Here is a 12,687-nt window from a genome sequence, read left to right on the forward strand (position 1 = left end):
AGAACTCAAACAAACTTGATAAAAAAAAGTTCCGAATGAATCACATCAGTTGTCGTTTATCTTTTAAATTATACAAAATCGAGTTTCGCAAAACTTTTAAATCAACCAGTTCTATAAAATTTATTCAGTTCATCAAATTACTAAATATATCAATATCTTCGTTGGTGCCTCCGTATCCCAATTCGTAGAATCCTTAAATTATTTTGTCTACTTTTCCGATATTGAATGTGAACATTGAATTGCGGGGAGCAACATTCGACTTGACTTTTGAGGAAAAGGAAATAAGGTTTCGAAAATAAATAAATTGCTCAAATTCCTAGCAGGTCTCAGTACGAATTCGAACATTCTCAATTCAAGCACTATTTAGCGAGTGAAAAAAGTAAAATAGAACGCCCTACGAGTAACTCGATCTAGTTGAAACATCGACTGTATTCTACATCGTTAAGTAATTGAGTTTTGCTTTTAATGAATTTAGTCTGTACCTCTGTAATTTTTCGGGATGGGTCGATAAATTGACTATTTGGTTTAATTCGATTATTGGGTATTTCCGCAGTAAATTCCCTGTAATTATTTCGTATTCTCTAAGGAAACAGAAGGATCAGCCCCCGGCAGAAAATAAGCAAGTTTCAACTAAAGGTTTTTTCCCTGTGTAGCCAATATGTTGGCAAGGGGATTATTAAACACGTTCGCAAAAATAGGCCCGTCAATACATATTATTCTTAATGAAATAATATCTATTCATCGAACCCATAATTTAATACCATCAATCAATTAAATTCTTATATCGAATATATTCCATAAAATCTGTTTATATAGGTTTCTGTAAACCAGTATTTCCCAGCCTTTATTATGCCATGCTGCACCGTAGTCTTTTCAAAAGTCAGATGCCCCACCGGCATCTTTTTTAACTAAACAGCAGGTAAATTTTCAAATCATATTGTTATATGTTTGTTAACATATGAACCCCTAATGAAATGAAATATTTTAATATGTACATATAATATAACTGAAATGATTACCAAACACAAATTGAAAATGTAATTAAGTAGAATAAAATTAAAATGAAAACAACAATAAAACACAAGTGACAATTGAAATTGAGTACAAACACACATATCTTGACGTCAAAGGGCCGGTTGCATCAAAGTTGGTATAAATTTAGTTTAAAGTTTAATATTTAAACTTACTTAAGGCTCAAAATCTGGTAACTGAAAAATTCCGTTGCATCAAAATTATTTTAGTTAAGTTAAAGTTAAGAATGTTGCCACTGTAAAGGTTCAAGTTTCACCCTAAAAATTGTTGGGAATTTTGCGTAAGCACGTACTTGTTTATTTACATGTAGTAATATACATGCCCCGCGACGCGTCTTTGGGCACAAACGTTTAAATTTCGTTCCAATTTTCAGTGTGTGCGAAAGGGCGAAGCAACACTGCGCATTCGGAGAAGAAAAGAACAAATGGGACATTGTTCTTTTTGAACTAGATAAAAAATAAAAAGAGCAAAAGCTAAAACAAAATTAATAACTTTTTACTCTAGAAATAGAGCAAAAAAATGACATTTTTCGGGCAACTATGGCAGCCTTAAATGCCCAGAAAGAGTTAGCTGAGCTCAATCTAGCTCTATTTAAAAATAAATAAATAGCATTTCAATACAGTGATGATTTAGATTTATTTTACACCACGCCCGCTGATGATCAAGTCCCGTGTTTTGAAAAATAATTAACAATTAAAAATTCAAATAATTAATAGTTCTTCACTTTTTTGACATTCGAAATATTGCAATAAAGTCGGATTCTTCCCACAAAAAATGGTCCGTTCGTGGTTTGAACAGTTTTTTTTCAGTTTAGAATATACTCGATGATAAATTCGTCATCGGAAGACGATAAAATTGTCATTTTGTGCAACTTTTCACAGATCGATCGATGGATTTCAACACTCACGACGCTTTTTTGACAGATGGTAGATCGCATTTAACTCTAAACTAAACTTTAAACGGCCCCCTAGCGGCCGGTTAAATAAAAGTAACTTTTTTGTTAACATTTAGTTAACTTTTTTTGATGCAACGCATTTTGACATAAAAGTAACTTTTATTTGACTTTAGCCCTGACTTTAACTTAACTTTTGTCGATGCAACCGGCCCTAATTCATGATTAAATTTAGTTACGCTTGCTGCAAAGAAATTTGACGTCCGTATCTAACTTAGTTAATTTCAGTCTTAGGTCCCCTCTATACCTTCATTAGTTATATCCAATCGATTTCGTTTTTTAATGAGTAAATCGCTTATGGCGCTAAAACCACATTTCACCAAATACGATAAGGGAAAGGGTAATAATAATTTTCTGGCATGCAAAGTAATATTAGGATACGTTGTGTTAGTTTCTTCGCAAATACATGCCATTACTCCTACATCCTGCACAGTTTCTGTGTTTTTAGATAATTATTGAAAGTGTAACGAGTTTCTTTCTATTTTAAGTATAATTTGGAGTAAACTTCAATTTTGTACATCTCAGGCATTTTTTTGTATGACCGATAAGTATTCCCCTTTATATGTGGAATGCCAACGAGTCCATCTCTGAAGCGTGGTGCCCCACCTCTGAGGTCTACCTTGGGAAACACTGCTGTAAACAAAACGCACATATGTCATCCTCCGGGAACTATCAATAAGCGAAAAATTCTCCGCGACATTCATAAATAGGATTGGGGTGGCGATTATAATTTGCGTGGATATTATTTGTCTGAATCGTTGATCTGTGTTAATTTTTGCGGGGAAAGAAAAAGGTGCGTTGCGCGGAGATGGGAAATACGAAAAAGAACAGTATGCGGCTAAACAAACCACAGCAAACAAAAATCCTACCTTTACGAAGACAGGAAAGAGAATCAGGGACAGGAATCCGGATGATATATCCAAGTCCTGGCTTCTGGGTAGTTTTTTCCTTTTTTGGTGAACACGGCACTTTCACTATAGTTATTTGCAGAATATAAATATGAAGGGCTATGTATAGCGTGTGAGCTCGCCAGTATATGACAGTAAAATTTTTATTGTCTTTGAATTTCCTAGAGTTTTAACCATCGAAAAAAAAGAAGATTGCAAAGAAATTCAACAGACAATGGAAATTTGATGTGTATTATTTTAATAGATTGTTTATAACAGAAAAATACATAGAGAAATATGCATTTTTATTTTTTGTAATAAAAACAGTCTAATAAATTCGAATAAATAAAAATACGCTTTATATTAACAATATTAATTAAAATAAATTAAAATTAAACATTGAATACTTGAAAAATAAATATTACTGAGTGTTACAAACGTAATTTAAAAAACGGATAGCGATTAAAAGTAAAAATTATCTTTAGTTTAATTCTTATAGCGATAAATACATAAACATTATAAAACAGGAGTTGTACAAATACAAAAATAATATTGTAACTAGGCGGCTACCTACACGGTTAAATTTCGAAACACCACGCAATTTATTATCTCGGCTACGCTATGTAAAATGAAAAAAAATATTTAAATTAATAATTTCATCACGTCATGAAGTCGCCCCTGGGTAGCGCCTGCTAACGTCAATCAACAAAAACATCCTCGTTATAATTACAATATTTCGGCTACGCCATAAATCTCTTTTTTTTAATAATTTCTCACGTCACAAAGTCGCCCCTGGGTAGCGCCTGCTAACGTCAATCAATAAAAACATCCTCGTTTTAATTACAATATTTCGGCTACGCCATAAATCTCTTTTTTTAAATAATTTCTCACGTCACAAAGTCGCCCCTGGGTAGCGCCTGCTAACGTCAATCAACAAAAACATCCTCGTTTTAATTACAATATTTCGGCTACGCCATGAATCCCTTTTTTTAAATAATTTCTCACGTCACAAAGTCGCCCCTGGGTAGCGCCTGCTAACGTCAATCAACAAAAACATCCTCGTTTTTATAACAGTATTTCGGCTACGCCATTAATTTCTTATAAAAAATGACAAAACGTCACAAAGCCACTCTCTGAGTGTCGCTACTGACATCATTTACAAAAACATAATTATTTGTGCTTTTTTCAGGTACGCAACATTTTTTTTAAATACACCTACCTAACCGATAAAATACTATTAGTAATTAAACCAAGGTGTGCTTTAAAGTTCCGTATGGCCAAATAATATTATTTATTATTAGAATATTATTGACATGTAGTTCAAGCATTGCTGCATTCACGTTGCTTTACTTCTGAGAGCTCAACTGCTATGTTTTTCTATGGTTATGTTAATGTCATCTGTCATGTATTGGCGAGCTCACAGGCTATACTTACGCCTATGAATGTGGCGGAGCGGCGGTCAGATGATGTAAAGATGTTCAGATGCGGGCAGATGATTATAGGACGAGCAGATGCGGGCAGATAAAATTATGAACATGCGGTAGTTGGCAGAATTTATCAGAAAGAGAAAAAATGTGATTGTTGATGTTGGTTGCTATGGATATAGAAAATTGTTCCCATAGCAACTGTAGCTACCCATGGCCATAGAGACGAGGAGAATAACAAACATTGAAAGTTGGGAGATCATAGGATGGGTAGGGTAGGTGGACCTTCGTCCACTGGCGGTCCATCCAGCCACAAACCACTCATCCCTTCAACCACTCGCGCAACCAAGGATTGATACTTTTTTCAACCTACTGCAAGAAATGAAGAAAAGAGTTTCGTAAAGATTATTAACTAGGGTTATTTACCCCGTTCTCAGCCAGTCGAAAAAAAAAACAGTAATCAATGTATAGAAAAAGTTGATAAAGGTAGTAGACATAGTGAAAATATAATGAAAAACATTGTAAAATACATAGTTTAAAAAACAAAGTAACAAATATAGTAAAAAATATAGTATTTTTACGTTTTTACGTATTAAAAAACCCAGTAAAATACACAGTAAAAACAAAAAAACATTGTAAGAAACATGGTAGAAGACATGGTAAAATACATATTTAAAAACCCAGTAAATACGTAGTAAAAAACACGGTAAAATAATTACATGTATATGTGTATAACAAAAACATATTTAAATTAAAAACAAAACAGTTAAATACATAGTAAAAAGAAAAACCATTTTGAAAAAAAAATGGCCTTAAAAATAATTTCGCAAATTAGAGGTTGTTTTGAAATTTACAATGTAACAACCTAAGTGTTACAGTAATTGTCCAGTTGAGGCAAAAAGTAAAGTCCGCTTCGTATACTTCAGCCAGCTAATGTTTTTATTTCATTGTTGAATACACAGAAGGATAATAACAGTAACCATTACAGGGTTTAATTTCACGGCGTAATGTCTGTTTTTTTTATTATTTGAATATGTCTACGATAGGCGATAAATTCATTTTTAACTTGTGGAAAATCCCCGAAGTCATAGGGGAGGAACAATATAATACGGTAGCATGTACATTTACAATATACAGAACGGCTTTTGTTTGAAAATACTGAATTAATGTTAACACTCAAGTTTTTTGTTACGACTTCAAGCCATTGGGAATAACTAATTAAAAGTAAGAGTGCTTTTGCATATATTTTTCATCAATTAGCATTTTTTAAAGGTTAGGCGGGGTCATGTGATCTCCCTTCTAAGTTTATAAATCAGCTTTTTAAAAGTCAAACAGACTATAGCTCTGTAGAAAAGCTTTGCCTTTTATTTATCTAACCACTATTATTTTACTCGTTAAATAAGATTTTTACTTTTTTGTTGAATCAAATATGCAGAAGATATATTTGTTGAAAAAAAAACGACCGTAATTTTCAGTTTGTTAATACGTAAAGGCCTCACAAATCAATTCATTATACATAATTCAAAACAATACACAAATGTTTTTTTTTCGCAAAGTAAAATAAACTATGTTACATTTAAACCGTTTATAAAAAAGTTTCTAGATTTAAAAAAAAGTAAATTGTTTAAATAAAATTTGTTGCTTGGTTGGAATAAATTGCCAAGCGTTGAATACGCAAATATACTAGAAATGTTTGTATAAGTGTGAAATCAATAATAACAATAAAAAAATAAATAAAAATAGATTTAAATGCAACTTATTTTTGAGTATCGATTATTTTTATTTATTTTCATTATCTTCAAACCATTATCTGTACCTGCTGGTGCATAGGGTGCTGCATAAGTCCACCAAATACAGCGTATCTGAATATTTGTTTACGTTTAAAGTATGGTTCTCAGTCTAATGCTTCAGGAACCAGTCCAGAGACAATAAAATATTGCAGTATTCCACCAAAAAATATTTCATGTCGACCTTGCCAGGAATCAAATCCGGGACCTCTAGTATGGTAAGCGAACGCGCCAACCACTACACTTCGAGGTGGAATTGCCTCTACTTGATTTTTTTATTAGATTTTTTACCTGAGAGTAACCAGTGCCTCAAAAGCGTTCGTCCAGGATTCTGGTTATATTTCAGACACATGTGTATTTTTTAACCTCCCGGACACAAAGTTAAGTAATATGGGAAATGAGGTAGTGATAAATAATAACATATTGTTTTAGTACGTAAAAGTCAAACGCTTATTTACTAAAAAGTATGTTATGTTGACATGACCTCGGATAGTAAGCGAACGCGCCAACCACTACACTTAGAGGCGGACTCGTCTACTTAATTTTCCCTTTCAGGGTTTTTACTTGACAATATCCATTGATTTATAAAATAAGGAAGACCGAAAAAGACTTTTGTTGAGTCTAACATTAAAAATATTTTTTCTCGGAATAGGCAATGATGCATTTAGGGGTTTTATCGGAATACCGACGATATATTGTTATTAATGATATATTGATATGTTGTTTGATAGAAACTGACACTTAAGTAATAGTCTTCTTTGCGATAGATTAGTTGTGACAGAAGATGGACACCAATTCAATTTCTAGAGCTTTCAAATTCATTATCTAGGAACTACACTGGAAAATTCTCGTTTGTGCACTAACTTGCCTGTCAGGTCGTAAAAATCTCCGAGCTTTTAAACAAAGTTTAGAACTGTTATTTACTATTCTGAATTTTCTCGGTTTTTCACTAAACAACAGCTCACATTATTTATTTTTCCCCTTTATTTAGGCCTTCTACTAAAACATTTTAATATCGGCCGAAAACGGGTTACGTATGCAAATATCGTCGGTATACTGGTAAAACCCTCTGATTGCATTATTGCTTATTTTGATACAAATCTATTAGTTTGACTCAACAAAAATCTTTTCGGGTCTTTCTTATTCATATATTGGACATACGTATATATTTAATGTGTTTATTTTATTTATAAAATTTATTTATACTTTATTGTGTTATAACTAACTAATTCATTTACTTTCTTGCCGTGTCCCCTCCAGACCAACTAGACTGTCTGATATTTTCTATATTCGTAATATTAAAACTAATCATAGGAAACACTCTACCGTCCCTCGTATATTTTTTTTTTTTTTTTTTTTTATTTCTTAAGTTAGCTTATATTAAAACTAATATAAACTATTATGTACATTTACATCATCTATATATATTTACATTTCCTTACAGTAACTTATACATTTATTTTTAAATTCTTTCAGACACTTTTCATTCTTCATACATTCAGGCATCTCATCATACATTTTTAAACCCTTATACATCAAACAATTTTGCGACTCAGCTCTTTTCAATAATGGTAGTCTTATTTGATCATTTTGTCTAGTAGCATATTCATGACAATTTTTGTTTAAGACAACTTTATCCTTAAAATATTTTGGTAATTTATCGTGAAAAAATTTATGTATAAATATCAACATATTAAATTTAAGTCTCCTTCTTACAGATAACCATTTTAGTTCATCTCTCATTTTTTTTACATTGCTATATTTATTTTTCTTAAGAACTATTCTCATCGCTTTATTTTGTAAAATTTCTAGTTTATTTAAATTTCCTTCGTTTGCTAAAAATAATATTGTTGAGCAGTAATCTATATGTGGAAGAATGATTGTTTTGTAAATTAGTTCTGCAGTATCTTTATTTAATTTATTTCTCAATCTACTAAGGAAAAATATTTTTTTTGATATTTTTTTATTAACGTGTTCAAAATTTGCATTTAATGTCAATTTTGAATCAAGTATTATCCCCAAATATTTCATTTCATTAACCTTTTCTATGGTTTCATTATCAATAAGTACATTCATCCTTGGGTTTGGCTTTTTCCTTCCTAACTCCATGTATTTTGTTTTTCCAACATTAAGCTGAAGTTTATTAATTTTGAGCCACTTAGATATTCTGTTTAAGTCTTCGTTTAATTTTTGTAAAGTCTCTGTATAATTATCTCCCGCTATATAGATTAATGTATCATCGGCAAATAATTGTAGTTTGCAGTGTTTTATTATATTTGTGATGTCGTTTATATATATTATAAATAAAATTGGTCCTAGAACTGATCCTTGGGAACTCCTAAATTATTCTCCAATGGTTCAGATATTTTGTTTTCTATTTTAGTTACTTGTTTTCTTCCTTGAAGATATTCTTTGAATAAATTGAGGGCCTCATTTGATAGTCCTATTATTTCAATATGTGAAGCATTTAACGAGAATTTTAATAGTCTTGATATATTTAACACTCCATTTAATAGGTACAGAAGAGAACTAATAGGCTTGACTCAGAATAACAGAGAATAGACGTTTTGTCTCTTTTCTTACTCTTAATCATTAAATTAAATGCAATTTTCCATTCCTACTTTCCTTCATTCAATCTTCACCTCTCCTGATCAATTTCTTTCTTTTCCTTCCCACTATCTCCTTGTTTTGTCTATATATATCTTTTATTTCAATATATAGTTTATTTATTTTTCATATGGTTTAAAATGTTGTCGCTTTATTGTAGTATAATTTAGTGAATACATATTATTGGATCGCAGGCCCTACTATGTATATATTTTTTATAGTTTTCTGTTTGCATTCGAAATAATAAAATAAAAGAAAACTTTTTAGAACTTTACAATTCTTCATCAAAATTTCTCTCAATTTATTTTTTCAAATTAATTTGAAATATTTCAATGCTTTCCATTTCTTTCATTTCTTCGAGTAACTCATTGTACAGCTTCAATCTCTTTTAGAATGAGTTTTGAGACTCTGTTTTTCTTCTTATTGGTAATCTTTTTTTTATCCCTAGTTTCATATGTATGACATTGTTGGTTAAATTTGATTAATTTTTTTTTTCATTTATCCCCTAGTTATTTTATTTTTAAAAGTTGCTACACTATCTTTTATTTGTTGCTTTACTGTGAGCAAGCCAATTTCTTTGTGAATTCTAAATTAGAATGTACATTTCTTTTGAATGTAATCCTCATCGCTTAATTTTGAAGGATTTTTATATTTTTAATTTCTCATTTAATACATAAAAAAATAAATGGTTCACAAATTACAAAACAAACATAAACATAACTTATTCATGTGAAAATAACATAAAACAGTAGTATCAGAGAAAAACCCACCAAAAACCTTAATAGTGCCAGTTTAATAAGAAAAAGATTCTTAAGCTTATATAACTGAGTTAGAAAATGCTGCAAAATCTTGGCAAGACTTGACCTAAAGAATATTGTGTCGTGTAAAACACAAATTAGGTGAATTCTGTGGTTATTCAAAGACACCCTGATACAGACATCTATAAAAATTTCTAACCTTTCAAGCCCGAAAGCAAATCATTATTATTAACAAACTACAATAGAAATGGAGAACATTTTAGAGAAGGGAATATGGAAGTACAGGCATTCACGGGGCTTATAACCTGTCATTGGCTGGTTTAAGTGGCTACTTTACACACTGTGTAACATTCACCTTTTTGCCTATGTTCGAACATCCATATTTCTTCAATTCTTCCATCTGTTGATTATTTTATTTTTTTATATATTAAACGCCCATAGGGCTTTTACAATACGAATTTGCTTATATAATACATAATAAGTAATAAAGTTTATAAACAAAATAAGTAGCAGTTATACAAAGGTTAAAAAGTTAAGTTGATAAAAACATACCGATAATAATAAAAATTGAAGCATAAATATAAATTTGAAAATATACTGATAATAATATAAATTGAAGCACAAATATAAAGTAGAGAACGTACCATTTATAATTAAAAAATAAAACAAAAGTGTAAATACTAGTAATAAAAAGAAAATTAAAACAAATTTAAATGAAACAAAAAAGTAAAACTAACATGTAAATAAAAACAATAAAGAGATATTTGGCAATTAAAAGCATCACAATTATTAGTCATGAATGTATTAAATTTAATTAAAATGTATTAAATATAATTAACGTAAGCAATAGACACCATAACCTAGTACAATGTTTTAGCTGTTTGTGTTTTCTAAACTTTTTTATTTACTTTTTTATTTTATTTTCCAGTTTTAAATTTTTTAAAATAATTTTTTATTGTTTTTTATTTAGTTTTGGTTAGACTGTAAGAAATATTAAGTGGCAATAGGTCCGCCATTTAACTCTGTATACCTTTGTTATTATTTTGTATGTATGAAATTGTATATTATTGGTAATTTTATATTTTATTTTATTTTATTCAGAAAACATATAGTCATACAAAATAAGTATTAAAAATCACATTTTTTTAAAATAAAAAGACTAAATAAAATCTTATCATCCATCAGTACACCCAAATCTCTCGCTTCCATTGAACGATTGACAATTTTCCCAGATAGTTTGTAGTCAAATAGTATGCTTTTTTTTCTTTTGAGTAAATGTCATGACAAGACATTTATCAGAATTCAATTATAACTTATTGTCCTTGCAATAGCAACAGATTCTATCTAAATCAGCTTGAAGAACTTCGCAATCATTTATTGTTTACACAATTTTGAATACTTTATTGCCATCAGCGTATAGAAACAAAATTTAGTTTTGAATGCATAAACTTATATCATTGATATAAATAATAAAAAATAAGGGTCCAAGATGTGAACCTTGAGGGACACCTGATGGGATTGGTTTAAATGATTAATTAAATCCTTTGAGTGAGACCGATTGACTGCGGTTACTAATGTAGGAACATATCCAACGATACAGATTCCCCCGTATACCAATGTTCCAAAGCTTGCGAAGTATGACCGAATGACTTATTTTATCGAAAGCCTTTGAATAATCCACATAATAAAGATTTATTATTATTATAAATGTAATGCTCAATATTCTCCTTCGCAGGTCGAGTACCAGGAGCCGGCCAACTTCTGGCTGGGGCCGCGCGCCGCCGACCTCATCCACCTGGGGGCCAAGTTCGCGCCGTGCATGCGCCGCGACGCGCGCATCGTGCGCGAGGTCGCGCAGGGCCAGCAGCGCGAGCGCGACACGGCGTGCTGCATCCGCAACGACGACTCGGGCTGCGTGCAGAGCAGCAAGGCGGACTGCTCCGTGAGTAACTCGCCTGATATTTTATTTGCAGTTCGCTACGACCGGTTATTGTGATCGAATACTTACGTTATTTCATATTTGATAAGAAAACACCGAACTTGAACATAACACAGTTAAAAATCAGATTCCCATTTAGAAAGAAGGAGAAGCCGTGAAATTCAATTTCATATAATGCAGTAAACAAATTAATATTGTCACGTGGGAAAAAACATTTATGGAGAAAAAAATATTAAAATTTAAACTGAAGGTAAAAACATTTGAGGTGTATTTATATATATATATATATTTGGATAATTTATATAGCGCCATTTTTGTAAAAAACACCTCAAGGGCGCTGTACACTAAATAAATATCCCAGCACGTCTTGCAGCTACAGAGCGCATTGACATTAAGTAATCTAGCCCCTATTTGGATTTTTATTTTTATTTTATGTTACAATGAAGTTTAGAGTTTAAGTGATATTTTAAAAAACTAAATAAAAAACATTAAAATAAGTAAATAATAATAAAAATAGCGTGTGTCCAGAAAAAAACGGGATTTTTTAATTTCGCGGGTTTGAAGAGTCCGATTGTCAAATTTTATTTCTTTTTTATTTTGTTGGTATACATGCCCCTGAAGTACCTACGCTAAAATTTTCAGCAGTGTAAAGTGGCCACTAAAACCAGCCAATGACAGTTCATAAGCCCTGTGGATGCCTGGACTTCAATATTCCCTTCTCTAAAATGTTTTTCATCTCTGTTGTAATGTTTTTTTTAAATCGGTATATTGGAAGTGTTGCAAAAAAATCAAAAGAAAAATCAAATATTTTTGCTCTTTTTAATAGACTCGCCTATTTTTTTCAAGAACCGGAAATACTCACCATCTTATTATTTTACTTCAAACAGTCTATAATAAAAAATATTAATTCCTGAAAAAGTTCAAATTTGAACTCAGTTTTGGAATAGAACCCTACATTAACAGTATATGTGATAAAATAAGTACATTATCTCTCTTCATTTTTATATATTTAAATCATATTTTTGTAACAATTTTTTTAATGTATTTTTTATTTTATAAATTTATTGCATAAAATAAGTAAACATATTTAGTAACAGGGAATCTATATAAAACTAGTGAATAAAAAATGAAAACGGAGTGTTCTTTAATTAAACGAACATTTTTATGAATTATGGAAAAAAAATTAAACATGTTTTTTCTATGTTTTTTTTTGATACCGGTATTAAAAAATAACTTGTCTTTGGTTTAATGTAACATGACGTTACATCACCTTTTGCTGAAGGATTATTTTGCAAAGCATT

At 30.7% G+C, this 12,687-nt stretch overlaps 1 protein-coding gene across 1 annotated transcript in view; it reads left to right on the forward strand.

Annotated features, from left to right (window-relative positions):
* The window catches only part of rho-5 (rhomboid-5), a gene marked incomplete at its 5' end in the record, with an annotated part of 140,309 nt that overhangs the window by 85,868 nt on the left and 41,754 nt on the right, over nt 1-12,687 (forward strand). Inside the window, one exon of the mRNA XM_088227870.1 lies at nt 11,183-11,389. Coding sequence (XP_088083996.1) covers nt 11,183-11,389 — 207 coding nt within the window. The remainder of the gene's footprint in view (nt 1-11,182; nt 11,390-12,687) is intronic.

This window comes from Micrasema longulum, unplaced genomic scaffold (assembly GCF_059751315.1).
Source record: "Micrasema longulum isolate JH-2025_06_02 unplaced genomic scaffold, ASM5975131v1 h1tg000546l, whole genome shotgun sequence".
Lineage (NCBI taxonomy): Eukaryota > Metazoa > Arthropoda > Insecta > Trichoptera > Brachycentridae > Micrasema > Micrasema longulum.